Raw genomic sequence first — 17,821 nt, 5'->3', positions numbered from 1 at the left:
CAGACAGACCAGTGAGGGCAATTAAGCGTTATTTCCTGGATGAGCTGAACCTGGAACAGCCTTTAGAGTCGGTGCCGGTGCAAGTTTGCACCAGTGGTGGTGTACCAATGCAACTCTCCTCATGACAGTCTGCTTTTATTTATAGTACTTTATGGTAATTGAAACACATTCCTGATAAACAAAACCTCAAGTTTTAAGTTGAAACTGAGTGTCCATATATTATTCTGTTCCCATATGTTCTTATGTTTTTTGGGGAACAAAATCAGTAAGTACTAAACTAAATCAGTAAGTACCACGTGGTAAGTAATAAGCTAATGGAATTTGGTTTAAGTACTAGGTTTATTTATTTTTAAATAGGTTTTCTAGTTGGAGTGATCAAATAAGAAGACAAAGGAGGAAATATTTATTCAACCTTACTGTTATTTTTTTGGTAACTATTTGATAAGTTATCAAATACCACAAAAATAGCTGTTGACTAATTTATTTGACTAAGACCAGTTAATTAAACTAACATTTTAAGTAAATGTTACTTATGTAGCCCTGATTCCTGGATCTTTTCTGTTGTCCCTGCTTTGCTTTCTTCATTTTATCTCTTTCTTTCCTATGGGAGAATATAGCATATACCTCTGCATCATTTTCAGTTCCTTTCACTTTTTACCTCCTATCTCTTTCCTTTTCTCCCCACTCTTCTTCACCTCCACCCCTGCATCTTCTGTTTCTCCTTTCTTCTGCCACTTCTTGATTCTGTCTGTGTACTAAACTTCTCTTTTCAAATTCATCTTATCAGTGTCTCTCTCTCTCTGCCTCACATGACCGTCATTCACCCACTCAAACCAGAGCATCTGTGCACAGTCTTGGAAACATTCAGGTACTTAAAACCTAGAGAGCTACTATCTTGGCAGGAACATAAGGCAGGAAAAGAAATATCCATGAAGCTTATATTAGAATAGCCCCTGGTCTGGCTTTGCAACCTGTTTTGCATCAGCTCTGCATGCTCCCTGACAGTGCATTGTCTGCTTGCCAGACTTCCCTCTGTTCAAGCATTATATATGAAGCTCCCTGTTACCTGGGACCTGGTCCAGTCCTGCTGCCTGTGCCAGCCAGGCTGCCTGACAGCTACCTGGCCTGCTGCAGGTGCTCCAGCTGCCTTTGGCCACCAGACACCATCCCTGGGGCTCTGGAAAGGGAAACACAGTATGTCCATAATTGAAACAGTCTTTTAAAAAAAAGACTAGCTGTCTTTTCTAAGTAGTTACTGTAAAAATAAATAGATAAATGTCTCTATATTTTACTTAGGCTACTATGGTAAAAATTACTGGCTTCAGATTAATCACTGCAAAACAAGTAGATTTTGCTCAGCATTGATGATCAGTACTGTGTACCGAGTTGCTGGAAAAGGGACAGGTGTTAAAAATCCTACCATGTTGTTCAAAGATTTAAGCTTTTTTCCCATTTAATGAGTTTTGAGGATTGTGCCACTCCTCCAAAACAAGTTCCTGTTTCAGACTTTCCCTTTTTCAGTTTTATTTTGTGTAAGTCATGAAGGATTTCTGATGCAAGCTTCCTTAACTCATTCTTTTGCTATAGCTTTCCACTTATAAAAACCCTGAGTTGATTTCTTGGCACAAACAATGCCTTTGATGCAACACGCAAGCTGGTTTTTAAGGCAGTCATATTTTGCCATGCAAGACAAAATAAAAACCTAAATTACTTTGTGTCATTCAGCTGGTTCCATATGGGCTCTATTGCAAACTCATGGATAGATGGATCATTTCACTTCTCTAAATAAGTTGGAAACTTATTGGAACTAATTGGAAAAGTTTAACTTCATTTCAGAATTAAAAGCTAATAAATGGCTAAATGTTTCTATATAAAATATGTGATTATTATTTAGAACAAGACAATGCTGGTATGAATTAACAGACAATGTTAACAGATTATAAATAATTTTGTTTAGAAATTAGGTGTTACTTTAACTAAAATGTAGAAGCTTGCACTTGGCAAAATGATCTGATCCCACAGCAAAGATTATAAACAGTGGGAGTTGCCCACATTCATTCTTCCTCACCCCAGCCTATACATATCTGTGGTGCAATGGATGAAATTAATAAGCTCTGTTTTCTAACCTTCCTTGAAAGAAACATACCCCCCTTCTTGCAAAGTAAGAAGCTCCAGTTCTAGATCACTTAAAAGAAAACCAAAAGTAAATCCATGCAGTGGACATGCTACTTGTTTATGCACTGTTATTGGAAGATTAGTTTTGCGTCAAACTGTATTTCGGATCAGACTACATAACATGGGAGTATATTTAAGGATTATATTTTAATCTGAAATAATTTGCTGTATCTTCTTTTTTTTAGGTTCAACTATAGATTGATGTAGTCTGAGTTTTTAACAGTTTAAATGCTGTTTAAAAAAAAAAACAAACAATAACACTAAATGTATTAAGCCAAATACAGCTGTCAAAACTGAAATATTCAGGTTGCAAATGAATGCATTTGGACAGCTGGAGAAACCACAGTGTACTTGTGTTTGTACTTTAATTCCAACTTGAGACTTAAGTCTAGGAAACAGGATACCCATTTTTGTTTTTAACTTATAGCCAACTGTTACTTTATTTGCCTGGTGTTGAGATATTTTTTTCTTAATGTGCTTGTAGTCTTATGTATCATGCTTCTTATGTGGTATTTGTATACTTGCTTCTCTGATACTATAATAACAATAAAATTGTAGCAGTACAAATTCTGTTCTACCAACTGTCTGCACTGACTCTACCAATGGAAATTTATTTCTGAGGTCTCACCTTTTTATCATAGGTCTTGGGAGCTCTTGTGGCAGCTCTAAATTAGGATTTTCATTGTTGCTGCTAATTCTTATGTTGCTGCATTTTGTGTTTGCTAACCTTGGTCCTGTTGAGTGGCTTCAGTTCTAACTCTGATGAATGTGCTACATACAACTTGTCTCTAAAAGCATAAGAAAAAAAAGCATTTAACTCCTTAATAATTTAAGGACAAGTCTACTGGAACCATAAAATGTGTAATGTGTATGTTTAACTTGTTAATTAAAGAAGCAATAATTGGAGTCTTAAAAGAATCAACTGAAATCTAACATTATACACTTGTGCTATATTGTAGTCTTGTAATTTCCAGCACTATTTGCTGAATCCTTCACATACTTTTCCTCTAATCAGTCTGTAATTACCATGTGGTATAGTTAGATTAATATACTTTCATTTATTGCAGCTACCCATTAGAGGAAAATTTTGTACTTCTGCCTTTATATTTGTCCTATGTGAATGATTACAGAATTCTGTACTTTCATTGAAGCAGCCTCGACTTACTTAGGTGAAGAGCAATAAGTTTAAGATGCATGGAAAACTTCATTCTCTTTATAAAAGTTTCTCTAGTGCTTAATTCCCCCCCCCCCCTTTTTTTTTTCTTCTTAGATGATGAGTACCAATGGAGGGGCCCCTTCTACTTCATCCAAGGAGCAGATCCTCAGTTTGGACTGATGAAAGCTTGGGCAGTTGGAGACACGAACAATGGAGATGATGAATGGGGAGAAGAAATCAAATTAGCAGAGCAAGCAGTGCAGGCCATTAACAAACTAAACCCTAAACCCAAGTTCTTTGTGTTGTGCGGAGACCTTATCCATGGAATGCCAGGTAAGGCAATTAAAAGTGTAGAATGGGGATCGTAACTCCATTTTCTTTGTATTTCAGATTGGCAACAAGGCTAATTTAATTTCCTTGACTTCACAATATTCTTTCATAGGATTTGGTATGCTGCTGTTTTGGTATTTGGGGAAAAAAATGTGCTTTGTAGATGATTCTTGAGACCTTATTCCGATTTCTTCATCTGACTTCCTGTATCATTCATTTTAGGGGTGTACTTTTGTTAATTAGTTGCTTTCTTTTCAGTGGCCCTGAGGAAATTTTCTTTGAAATAAAAGCCCAAAGAACACACATTAAAATTCTTTCTTCTAAACAAATTGCTTTGAGAAGACAAATAGGGACCCTAGCCATTGGGGAGAAACAATGCCAAGAAAAGAAAAAACATAGCTATGGCTTATTGAGTACCTAAAGTGGGTGAAGCTCAGAGAGTTCTCTGGCTTTCTAATGCTTAATAAATTCAACTGCTTCAATATTTAAATTCTTAAAATGCTAAAAGTCAGCAAATTCAAGTTTTAGCGTTTTGTCCTGTTGCTGTGGGACTCAGAGATCAGTATGTTTCTGTGTACAGCCAGAGGAAGAACAACAGACCATCTAGAAAGGTGGATTACAAAGTTTGACAGTTATAACTTTAGAACAGACTGGTAATATTTCTATTTTAAGATAAATACTCTTATTGGAAGTGAAAGAAAAACTGATGTTACCAGTTGACAAGTGGTTTGAAAAGCAGATCTAAGCACAGTGTCTTCTATTTCCTAGCCTTGATAAGAAGCAGAGCTGTAGACAGCCTTAGCTATGTAGCTGACAGCAGAGCAATCTACCAAGTGAGCCTGCAAATAGAGTCCTGTGTGCTTCATGCTACGCTCTGCTTTGCACTCCACTTGCACCTGAGGTGGTGCATCCCAGCTCATCTTTGCACAGCAAGGTTTTGAGCATGTTAGAGACCTTTCACTAAGTCCTTCGGTGTCCTGCAAAATGGATTTTAAAACCTGAGCTGTCAAATTGACTGACATTATTTATAGGCTACAGACTTTCTTTTGAACAGAACACTATTTTAGTGATAGAATGGAAAAGTGTAAAAACCAACACATTTAAGCTTGATCGAATCTACTGTGTAACACCTCAGTAGCTTGATCATAATATGAAGTCTGCCGTTATGCAGTTGTTTTATTGGTTTATGTTCTTCCATTAATTTTGGAAGTACAGGTTTAACCCAGAATCATAAAATAATCTCTTCCTAAGAATCATCTGGCCTTCCTATAGCAGAGTTTTAATAAGTATTTCAATTAGGACTTCTAATTTGTGTAAGTGTTCCAAATATGTTATCTTCAGTATCCCTTGTAAGAGGAATAAAATTCAGGACAAATAATAGGTGTTCTACATCCTATTAAAATGGATCTTTCACTCACAAATTTAAATAATCCAGGAAGCTAAGTTAATTTCATTTTACCGAGATATTTCTCAAAGGCTCATAAAACAATGCAAAGTTCTGAGTACTTTTGTCTATACTGACTTTAAACAACACTATTCTAAGGCTTTTCTGTTGATAGAGAGTAAGTGCGACCTACAGAGAGCCAGCAGTCTTCTGACTTCCACTGGGTACTAAATGGCTAGATACAATAAGTCAGTCTTGTGTGTGGCAGTTTTTATGGTTGGTTTTGGTTTTTTTTCCTGGTAATGGATCTCTGTAGTCATTATTGTCCCTTTTACCAGTGTATGTCTCAGACTTTGGTAATATTTTAAATACATACCTGTTAGGGTTTTGCAAAACATTATCATATATTCATTTTGCTAACAAACATGTAAAAGAAACTGAATGGATTGTATGGCTGAGATCACTTACATTGTGTGATGTATGTGCTGTGCATTGTATAAGTATTTGAAGCTGCCTAGTGCAATTTCCAAGAAATTGCAAGAAAGAGCAGTTCATTACTCAATGATCTTAAGGGTCTTTTCTAGCCTAAATGATTCTATGATTCTATTATTACCTCACTTGAGCCACCATATTTAATTCATCTAATAATTTCTTGTTGATTGAAATTATGTTAGTACTTTGCAAGCCTGTGTTATCGTGTACTTATATAAAGTAGTTAAGGAAATGTGCTACTAAAAGGAATTTTAGAATATTCAACTGGCACAATTACTTATTTCATTACTGCCTTTGTATTTTATACAAATGGCTTGCTGTGCCGTGAGTTGGTAAAGATATAAGTACAATTTCACAATTGTACAGGTAAGTACAATTTTACAGTCAGCCATTTGTCTTTCTGTGTAAACTGATGAGAGAGATAAAAGTGAATTGCTCTACGGTACAGATACCTGTGGATTAACACTCTGACTACTTGCCTAAAATTGGGCAGGGAGATGTATGATACAGCAAGGGAGACAGAAATGCAAAGTCAGAAGAATATTTCATAGAAGATAAATCTAAATCTATGTGTTTAAAAGAACTTGAAACAACACTTTAAACTGTATGAATTTGTATTTTGGAAGTGAAATAATAGGTTTTTCAAAGGATTTTTTCCTACCTTTTCCTCTCGTTTACTTAGCTTCTGGAATAGAAACTCCTTCAAAACACAAAAAAAGTTAAAGAAAATTTAAAGAAAAGATACTTTAAAGCAAGACAACTCACAACCTGTTTTTAAAATGTCTTCAGATACTTATTGACAATTTCTTTGGTTTGGCTTGTTAATAGCTGTTACTGTATGAGACATTGCAAGACATTGGCATTAAGAAGCCAAGATGTTGGCCTTATAACAACTTGTTTGCTGCATATTCTTTTATCAAAATAGAAATCCTCTGATGTTAGAAATGAAGACTTTGCAGTGAAAGTTTTTGGAAAACTTGGAAGTACCGCAGCCACTTTCTCAAGTTTTTCTGCCACGTTCCATGCTATACTTTAGGGATTGAGGTGACTTCCTTCTCACAGAGGAATGAATTCTTAAATTTTTTCTCTTACATGGGTGTGTGTTTGAACCGCTAGTGTATTTCTGCACCACTTATGACTCAGATAAAAAGCAGGAGCTGTTATATTCCACTGTCATATGGCACAAGTCTCTCTCCACTAATTCCAGTAATAATACTGTGCTTGAGACTTCATACTTCTTTACATTATCCATTTAAACAATTCTAACTTAAAGTGAAGACACAATGAGGTAAAAAGCTGTCAGCAACTGATTAAACTCTTAAAAAAATTTTAGAAAGTGTTCCATTTCAAAAAAACAGTATATTGAAATTTGCCAGCACTTTCATTATTTGTTACAACAAAAATTTGAAATTGTAAGTTGTCTTTTGGCAATACTATATTAATGAAAAAGAGCAAACAGAGAATCTAAGAATTTTTATAGCAAATAGCTTTTCAAATAATTTGAACATATAAATGTTTGCAGAATTGAAGACCAGTAGTAATATTTCTTTTTCTGGAGTAATTTAAGTATTTTCACTGTTCTAGCCAAGGATGTTTAGACCTATGTAATGCATGTCTGTAGTAGTATGGTACTGCAATCATTTCATACTTCTCCACTGAGGAGACTCTCCAAGAATAATTACTGTGTCAATTCCCTTATCGTGTTAGTTCAATAAAAGGAACGATTAAAAATTCATTTTTAACATGAGACAAGACATTGATTTAAGTTTAACAATTGTGAATTTGGCTTGTACATGTATCTTATTTAATGTCTCAAATTGCCTTTTATATCACTTGTGTATATTGCCTATATTAAAACTGAAAATGCATTGATGAAAGTGTATCACAGTTACTATTGCAGCATGGTTACTGAAGAAGGCTATGATCAATTGAAGTTCAGGTATATTTTACAATCCATTCGCCAGTGTCTATCAAGTTCTTTGGATTATACTGCTTTATAATCAATGCCTGTCAATAAAAAGGCGGGGCAAACCCCACATCTTCCTCTCTTCTCTTAATATGTTTCATCATGGAGTACTAGTTTATGATGACTGTTTTAAAGCGTGCACTGTATCCATTTAGCTGAAGCAATGTTGAAGCCTTTTGCAAAGGAACTCCAAGAAATCTCAGAATTCCAGCAGCTAGAAGTGATGAACAGAATCCTGATCAGCTGGGAAGCAATCAGGCACAGCACTTGGAATCCATTACAGATGTCATTAGAGCAACGAAGTAATCAGTGCCGGTATAGTGGTATTTAGCTGCTGATTAAAAGTAGTTTGTACTCTGAATATTATTTTCAGAAGTTTTTCTTGATTACATAATCAAGAATAGGATATCTATTCCTGGTAACGCTAATATTGTGGTACGTAATCAAGAATTTTAAGCAATACCTTATAGTGCAACTGTGTTACTGAAAATAATTTCTATAAACTCAATACTTAACACCTAGATACACCATGATAATGAAAGACTTACTTCTGAAGACATTGTGTGCATTAAGTTAGTGCACCATAACTTAATATGGCAAAAATGGTAATCTGCAAAATGCAAAATATTGTTGATTGGATAATGTGTTTGTTTCACTGCATTTTTCTAAAACGCAGGAAATTTATTTCTAAAAGTGTTTTTTCTCATATCAAGTTGGAACCTTCTGTTTTGTTTTATGACAACTTCCCATATTGTTCCATTAACCAATACTCTTTAAGCCCAACAGTCTGGCTAGTTTTTCACCCATCTAGTTCTCCACTCATCTAGACTGTAACATCCTAACTCCACAATCTTTTGATTTTTATAGAGAGGTGCCTCACAGTGACATCAGCCAGTTCTCTTGGTACTCTTGGATGCATCCCATCAGGTCCCATGGACTTGCTTGGGTTGAAACTTTTCAGGAGATACTTGGCTAAATCCTGTTCCACTATTGATATTTCCTCTGCTCCTCTAACTCTGGGAGAACAGTTTAGTGAAGACAGGCAAAAGAAGCACTGAGTACCTGTCACTTGTTGCCTCACTCAGCAGTGGGCCTGTATTTCTTTGTTTATTATTTTATTGCTAAAGTAGTAGTAGAAGCTTTTGCTGCCTATCATGCCCTTTGCTAGTTTCAGCCCTCAGTGAGCTTTGGTTTTTCTGACACCAGCCCTGCATGCCCAGGTACTTTTTCAATATTCTTCCTTCCAAGTCCATCTTTGCTTCCATCTCCCTTTTATGTTCTTTTTCCATCAGTACTCAGGCATGAGTTCCTCGTTTAGCCAAGTCATTCTTCTCCTGATAGTCTACTACTATTTTTTTTTTCTACACCCACCCACCCACCCCCCCGTATCAGGAAGGACCATTCTTGTGTTAGGAGGAGCTTGTCCTTGAAGACATGTCAACTCTCTCAAACTCTTTTGCCTTTCTGAGCTGCGTCCCACAGAATCCTATATACCAGTTCCCTGAATAAGCCAATCTGCTGTCCTGAGGTCCCAGATCTGCTATCTGCCTTCCTTACTCCCCTTAGGATCTTGAACTCCATGTTGATGGCTGCTACAGCCAAGGCTGCCAGGGATTAACACGTCCCCTAGCACTTCTATGTTTGTGACTAGCAGGACTAGGAGAGTGGGCCCTGGTTGGCCCATCTGTGTCAAGAAGTTGTCTCAGACTCCCTCCTGGATTGCTGTCAGCAGATGTCAGGGAAGTTAGTCTCACATAAGAGCCAGCGTCTGTGATCTGGAGACTTCTTCAAGTTGCTTATAGAAGACTGAATCCACATCTTTGCCCCTGTTAGGTGGTCTGCAGCAAAACCCCACTCTTAGTGGGTGATCTCTCCTCTGATTCTGACTCAAAAGCACAACAAACCTGGTGTCTGTTCCATAGAGTAGCTCCTTCCATACATTGAGGGCAAACTCCCCTGCCTTCTTTCTTGCCTGTCTTTCCTGTTTCAGTTTTCATGAAGCATTGTGCTTCCTTCTTCATCCCATACCTCGAGTGTAGATTGGTGTCCAGGAAACAGCTTCTGTATTTCAACACCTTTCATTACAACAGCAGAGAATTCAGCTGTTTGCAGCCAAGGTTGCCCTGCTGAAGCCACAGAGAAACACTGACTTGTGAGGCTGAGAATCCAGCAGCTATTTTTATGTGGCTGAATTCCTTTGGAGGAAATTGTTTAACTGCATTTTTTTAATGATACTATTGCTGTCAGTAACTTGATAGACATCAGTTCTAGCTAGCAAAGTCCTTTATGTGATGTAGCTTTAGACCAAGTGTTTAATTATTTTTCATTAATTGCTCTGCTTACATGGGTGAAAGAACAAGTAAGGCAGCAAGACTCCTGCAAACTTTACTTAGCTCTGACTGTAATAAAACTTAGCTGTTTAGAGACTAAATGAAACGAGACTTGTCTAATAATGTGTATAATCAAAAAAACTGATAGTACTTGGTTAAGTGTGATCTGTTAGCAGTGTGATAATGGATCAGTGAGCAAGTAATGTTTATGCTTGCAGTTTTAGATTCATTTGCGTGTATATGTTAATTAGAAGAAATCAAAATCACTAAAATTGAGTATTATGGTACTTGAAGTACACTGCGAATACTTGTACTAATTACTTTAGTTAAGTGAAGGCATAATCTTGAATATACACATTTCCTGCCCAGGTCATTCAGTGCTATATAATCTGACATCCGCCTTTTCAGTCAATTAAGTCCAAGTAGTGACATTTTTCTTTTTTTTTTTTTCGTTCTACCTTTGTTTTATATTATTGAATTGTTTAATTAAATGCTTTCAAACTGTTATTTATAACACATTTCTGAAATGTTTAATTCTGGTGAAGGAACCTTTGGCTCTGCTAAGGTGAGTGGAAGCAGCACGTGACAGGTCAGAGCGTGGGTGTTGTGCTCTACTTCAGAATTCCTTTGTTTTGCTGAGGGGTGGGGGGGAGGAGGATGCCCACATCATTTGCATTTTCTATTTCAAAGGCCTTTTCTGTGAAGGATCCACCTTTTTTTTTTTTTAATATCTATTTGCAAAGAACAAATCAACCTAGACAGCTGTGTAAGTGATGGCAGGAGACTAAGCCATTGTATTTTAAATAAACTGAATTCCAATACACGAATTCTGTTGTCTGCTCTTCTGACATGCCTAGTGAATTAATTATGATGGTACTTCTTCCTTTTTAATTGATCTGCCTATACTTTCATTTCTCTCATTAGCTTCAGAAGCAATTGTCCATCTTTCTAGTCTGATCACAAGATAAGCAGTTGTGCCTATTTATGCTTTCTTATTCATTCCCAAGGTCTGGTGTTGTGGGGCTTTTTCTGCATAGATTTTTATTCATTTTATAGCTGATAAAAATATTTAAGTGGTCTTACTCATTTTAGGTGGTTTTAGTAATTTTTTTAAAACTTACCTTTCTTAGCTCTATTGAATTACTTGTGCTGCATTCCCCCTCCTCTAAGGCAGAGGCTGCGGGGAGGGAGGGAAGCTGCAAGGAGCTGTTATCCTGTGTGCTGGAGTTAGAGCTGCTTTCTGCCATTTTGGACCTCAGCAGTGGCCCTGAAATTGGTACACCTGGTTCCAGCAGGTTGTTGCACTCAAAAGAACAAACTTCAGTTAATGCGTTATATCTAACTGATACACACTGTTCTTACAGTGGCTTTTCCTTCTGTCCCAGCATATTGGGAATACTTGTGGCCTAAGATACTCAGTATTAAGGGGTTGCAATGCTGTAGCAAAGAGGTCTGTGAGGAAGGACGGTAGCTTTGTAGAATGTGTATGATTGCAATAGAAACTTTGTATCTAGGCTAAAGACGAGGTCTCATTAACTTCTTGTATTTTGTTATTAAAAAAGTTTCCTTAACATTAGACAGATTTGCCATATACGTTTCATAGTTGTCTGCCTGGTAGGATAAGCATTGTCCTTGTTTTCATGTGCCTATATATATATTTTTGCATGTGTTCTTCCGTTCACACATATGCAGAAATACGTTTAAAATCTTTAAGTATTATGAATATGATACACTGCAGTAAAAATGTCATAAATTGATTCCCCCCCACCCTCCCAGACACAAACTAGTTACACCTTGATGAATAGAAGGTGGTTGGAGAGAATTAAACTGAAGCTGTTGAGTTTAAACAAAGCTGTCCTAGTCCGCATGGTACAGCACAAGAAAAATGACATTGCATGTAAATGGGTGCAGGGGAATGTTATGAGCTAGTCCAGTATCAAAAATTTAACTGTGCTCTTCAACAAAACAAACTGTACAATGTTTAAAATTATTTGTCTGCAGAGGCTATTACTGGGTAGACCCAGCGTTCCAACTTAATTTTGCCCAACTTTTTGGATAGTTGGATAGTTTTTGTTTAACCTACCAATGTTAGCCAAAGCCTGGATGGTTCTTTGTGGTAGGGTAACAACATGGAATTGGTCAGAATATTGGCACCTTGAAGCATGATAAAATGTACATGCTTTTATAAATGTCCCTTCTGTAAATGGAACAAGTTAAAAGATCTGATTGTTTCAATCAGCTTTACAAAGCTGCGGTCATATTTGGTAATGTTTTCTTACTGCTCCTTGGTGTGCTTGCTGTCTCTGGCTCTCTCTGTTGGGCCATAGTTGGATTGTAAGATTTTCCAGGATTGTGTCTGTTACGTATTTTCATGTTTTTATTGTGCCATCTAATGTACGTTTCAGGCTGTTAGCACAACAAAAAGTGCCAGAAGAACTTCCAGACAGAAAGCAGGGGCACACCTATGGAGCTGGACGGTGTCAGGCTGCAGCTCAAGGAGATTAAGTCTGAATGTCCAGATAGCAGTTGAGGCAGCTACATATTCTTTTTCTGTATCTGTCTGTAAAATTTAAATGCACTAATAAGAATAGTGGTGTAGCAACAACTGCTGTTTAATCCAACAGAGATTGGATTCTATATGCTGAGGCAACATAGAAGATACCTAGTCTTATATTTGCAATATAACTTTAGGGACTCATCAGGAGTGAACAACTGCCTGCTGATCTTGATGGAGAAAGTGAATTGTGATGTGCACTGATCTTCTGCAGAGAGATGGTCCCTATATGTACGCTTTTCTATAGTCTGTTGCATAGGTGTATTACAGCCAGTTACAAGTGTAAATTGGCTGGTACCAATTTAAACCCATAGCAACCCCATAATCCTTTGGGAATACCATTTCATACTTTCCTGTTGCTCAAGACCTCCCAAAGTTTGAAAGAGGATGTTAATTATCCTGGGAAATTACAGAATGGTCACATATAGGTGTGAATGCTGTTGTTGCCCAGGAGCACAGTCAGAAGAGTATTGATATTGCTACCTACAGGCCACCGGCCGTACGCTAGTGTGCTTTGGGCTGACTTTGCGATGCCGCAGTCCTGGCCTATTGGGCTTGTTGTCAGCTTGTTGCAGGAACTTGCTGTGTGAACTGGAGCTTGGGGCCGGGTGTGTGTTGTTACTGTGAACAGTTGAAATGTGGGGTGACAGGAAAGGCCTTGACAATAGACAAGCTGAAAACAGATGTCCCCAAACTATAAACAGCTCATTGACGGTCTGTTACTAGTCATTGAGGCGGTGCGGTGTTGAGAGCTGGAAAAAGACTGCTTTAAGCATAACGGGGCGGGGGGAAAGCAGCCAAGTACCAGGGCAAGGCACCTGCTGCAGCTGGGGAAAGCAGTGACCGTGAGCCCCATGCCGTGTGTAGTGGTGAAAAGGTACAGACTACCTAGAGAGTCTGGTATCCTGTAGAAAGACAAGATCGTGAATTTGGGAGGGAATTGTCACTGTCACAGAATCACTGGAGATGCAAGTGCACTGCCTGCTTCAGTGTCCCTCCCTGTTTCTCTCTCCCTTTGCCTGCTCTCCCTCTCTGCTTCAAGCATCCTGGACCCCTGCGTGCCCAGCTGGCACGTGTGGCAGTCCTGCGGCAGTCCTGCTGCCCGCCTGCTGCTTCCAGGGGCCCCGACTCTTCTGGGACCTTCTCACCTGCCAGCTAACTCCCCATGACTGCATACAGTGCTCTGGGTGTGTATGCATCTCTGGTACGTGTTTTTTTCCCCCACAAAGTCTGCGTGTTTCGCTAACACTCTTAACCCCTCCATAAAGCCTCAATAAAGCGTATCAGCTCAATTTGACTAATTACAATTTTGGGCAGCGCTACGTGCTTTATGTGAAAAGCAAAACTGCTGGCTACGTGTCTCCTCAGAATTATATACCCTATCCTGTCTTCCATGCAAACGGTGTTTTTTCATATAATAATACAGGCGATGATATGCACCAAGATTTTTAAAAGCATGTGCCAAATATTGGGATTCTGAGTTCATATTTAGGCAGCAATTAAGGGACATGATTTTCAAATCGGCACTTCTCCATTTGACTTCTGCTTGACAATTTGATGATCAGAATACAAGACAAGCTGGGCATACTGGCCTTTATACAATCAGTACCTCTTATAGGCTCTGACACGTACACTGTAGAGAGTGAAGTTATTTACGTTCAGAATAGACAGCTTCAGAGCTGAGGAACATCAGAGCTGATGGTTCTGGTGTCCAGACAGCGGTATGGCTTCATTTCTGTTTATAATCACTGTAACATTTGAAGGCATCCTCTCTCCTGAGAGAATTACTAACTGGATTGTCTTGAGCCTCTTTCCTATGCCCAAATTTGATGTGCAACTGCCGCGGTCTCTTGTTTCTGTTAAATATTGAGTGCATTAATATGACTTCATCCAAAAGTAGTTTTTATAGATACTAAATCTTAAAGCATAGGCTGCAGCACATAATTACAAACACTTACCTTACAGGGTAACTCTAAGAAAACTCTTTAACTTGTTCAGTTTTCTAAATCAAGGGGAAAGTACATAGCATAGCAAATGTTCCTAGTCAAAAGCATTAATTGTTTAAAACCGATTATGAATGTTCTAAATTATCTTACTTAAAAAACAGTCTTGGGCTTGACCAGGAAAGGTCAGTGAATACTTGCTTTCAGCAGGAGCTGAAGTTGGTACCTCCGAGGAAGTCCTACCTGTCTTTCAGGTTTGTATCCACTAAAAAGGAACGTTGAGATAATATTGAGTTTCACAACTCTTATTATATTTTATAAAGTCAACAGTCATTTGCATGTGTATGTTCTTCCTTAGGAAATATTTTGCAGATGTTTAAAGTACAGGCATGTAAATTTGCAATTGTTTTGCAGTTGGTTCAGCCTGATGTCCTTTCTAGGAGGTAGACTGCTGTACTTATACTTTATTACATCAGATATGAACTAGCTTGTTCACATTTCAATAACTGAGTTGTTGGGAGATTTAGAGATTTGCTGCTGGTGGGTTTTGCACACAAGATGTGATATGAATGTAATGCTGAAATCTGCATGCAAATGCACAAGCTGCCATTTATACATTTATGAACTGAATAAATTACAGAGAAATGTCAGGTCCCATTCAAGTTCTTAATGTTATATACAGTGAATTAGTAAGACATTCTATAAAGGAAAAAAAATGCCTGATAATGCTTAATATCTTTCTCAAAAAGTTATTTTACCACAGTAAATCTGGCGGTGAACTGCTTTTATTATTGCTTTTAAAGTACCATTAAATAACCCATTTTGCTAAAAGAAAGGAACATTAATTTTAAAAAAAACTTGCCAGATAAAATTAAGCTGCTCTGCTAGTCCTTAAGGGAAGCATGTATATAAGGAGATACTTTGTAAAGTTTTAGTTTTAACTAAAAATATAATAGTTCTTTGAAAAATTCCCTTTCTCATCTGGAAGGCAAGAGCCTGAATGCTGATGTTTGATTTGCCCATATAACAAGCATATGAGCAGATTAAAAAATGGTGTCTTAAAATATGGTTCCAGCTTTAAAAATGACTGTAAGCATGTCACCTTTACTATATTTGCTCTTTTTTGCCATTTGAACTGGCTGCTGGGTTTACAAAGCAAGTTTGTGTAGTTTTTTTAACTCCCATCGGCCTGGCACAGCTGGGGAGGAGGCAGCTGTATTCTACTGTCACATGCGGTTTCAGCAAAATTGTCAGCTAAATCCCAATTTCTGAATCTTTGTCAGTGGAGATTTATAATAGAGCACAAAATAGAAAAGGCACAGATTGACTTTTTAAGTGTGAGGTAGAAGCAGTGGCTTTGAAATGTTTATACTGAATCAAGCTATAGGTAAAAATTTTATAATCTTATTTGTTGAATACAATGTAGTTTTTTAATAAATATGTCACTGACTGATCAATGGGGCGCTTTTTTGTACTATCACCTGAAATAATATGAGCAGTGTTCAAGTTTGACCTAATTTCCTGACAGTAAGGTAGCTTAATCTAAATAAACTCACTGCATCCATTTCTTTTGGTGTTGCAACCTATCAAAAACTTTGGTATGCTCGGTAGGATGGAGCCCAAACCAAAAGGATTCTTGGCTGTTTTCTCCTCCAAACTCTTATGCTAATTTTAATTAATAATGTCTAAGAATTTGGGTAAGTAGCACATTGTCAAACATATAATAATACCTATTTCAAGAAATGTCACTAGGGTTGCATAAATAAACATTTTATAGTAATTACCTGATTCTAGTAAAACCTAATGGAGCATTCAAAGCCTCCAAACTGCTTAGTGTGAAATTTAATTTGCTCTAATCAGCCCAAGAGTAGGGAAGCATGAGAGATTCTCCATGCATGTTCAATAATACATTGCAGTCTCAAATTGCAAAGAAACTATTGGGCTGTCAAAAGGAAATATTTAATCTTCAGCAGCTATATATTTATTTGTATTTTAGACCATAATCTCTAGTCCAGTCCACAGCTGAACTAAGGAATCCTGGGACAGTAACTCTATATATGTGAAAATCTTTGAGATGTAATTAATTATACGATTGTCTCATACATACATACAAGTACTAGATTCAGTACTAGTACTGAAAATCTAGTACAAGTACTAGGTTTTATATATATATAAAAAAATAAACATATATGGAAGCGTAGTTAGATTTTTCTCCATGTTCTAGTAAAAACTTAATCTCTCAAAGTCCAATTATAATTTCTTTTCTTGCTTCTTTCTCAGCCCATAAAGTTTTAGTTTAGCTTATCATATTCTCAGCTTTAGCAATTGAACTCCTATCTCTGAACATTTGAAAACATATACATGGAGTGGACATCCACAGTAAGTTATTTATTTGGCACATTGTACAGTAAATATATCTCTGTGTTAGAATCTTTGTTGCCTCCTTTGTTTTCTTGGAATTGGATTTGCTATTTGTAAAGAGTAACTTCCACATAGTCAGTGCTTTGGATTATGCAGGTATGGTCAAACGACGTGATTAGAACTGTCTTTCTAGTTTTAAAGTGTTTGCTTTTTAAAAGGTACCTTCCCAGGCTTTTCCATCCCTCTGAATTGTAAGGGATTTTCTTCTTCTTCCTTGAAGTCAGTGGCAGAAGATCTAGGCCCCGTAATTTTGACTCAATTAATCAAGCTGAACCAAGTCTTTTCCAAACTGCCAGTTCTTACATAGTCAATGGAGGGTAACATGGTTTTAATGGGTAGGAATTGGGCTACAGCATCCAGTTCCTGTCTGGCTCAGCAAAGATGCCTTTGTAAGGGTAGACAATGCCTTAGACATCAGGAAAAGTACATGTTTTTTTAAGTAATTGTACCCACTTATTGCAAGCGTTTCTCAGTTTAACAGTGAGGACAATTTTGTCAGACTTAAGGGACTAGTGTTTCAAAGAGTTATTAGTCATGCTGTAACTACTTAATATGAAAAAGTAAATATGATGAAGCCCTCAAAGCTGTAAAATTCTTACAGGTAGTCATTTGAAGAAAGTGTGAAAGATTAAAATCCTGCTCTGTGTCTTAAAACCAAACAGTTATTGGAAACAGCTTTTGTCCCTTCAGTTTGTGGTTGTTGTAACTCCTGTAACATTGTGGTATTTTTTCCTGCTTGTGATGATTTCATCAGAAGAGCAGACCCAAAGGCAGTGATGGCCTATGCTTGATGTGACAGCTTTGCATAGCTAGGAGATGAGTAAGGATAAGAAGAACAGAGTTGTGCTGAAGTTGAAGCATACTTACTTTCATAGCAGAAGGTGGAACAGTAAATGCCACGAATTAGGTTGTTAAGTGGGCACCTGTGTGGCTGGTACTCAGAAGAATGTTGGCATTTGCTGTCATTATATTTAATGTCAGGCACCGAAACTCTAGGAGCAGTTGATCCCTTAATAGGCTTCCTCATTTACTTTTGGAGTTTTGTCATTGCTTTAATGTAATAAATGTTA

General features: G+C 37.3%; 1 protein-coding gene across 2 annotated transcripts in view; it reads left to right on the top strand.

The window, feature by feature from the left end:
• CPPED1 (calcineurin like phosphoesterase domain containing 1) overlaps window positions 1–17,821 on the top strand; it is a 50,035-nt gene that overhangs the window by 8,333 nt on the left and 23,881 nt on the right. For both annotated transcript variants that reach the window (XM_030002147.2, XM_030002148.1), the window contains exon 2: window positions 3,446–3,664. In XM_030002147.2, coding sequence (XP_029858007.1) covers window positions 3,446–3,664 — 219 coding nt within the window. The remainder of the gene's footprint in view (window positions 1–3,445; window positions 3,665–17,821) is intronic.

This window comes from Aquila chrysaetos, chromosome 25 (genome assembly GCF_900496995.4).
Source record: "Aquila chrysaetos chrysaetos chromosome 25, bAquChr1.4, whole genome shotgun sequence".
In the NCBI taxonomy this organism is placed as follows: domain Eukaryota; kingdom Metazoa; phylum Chordata; class Aves; order Accipitriformes; family Accipitridae; genus Aquila; species Aquila chrysaetos.
This window is presented reverse-complemented; position numbering and strand designations above follow the sequence as displayed.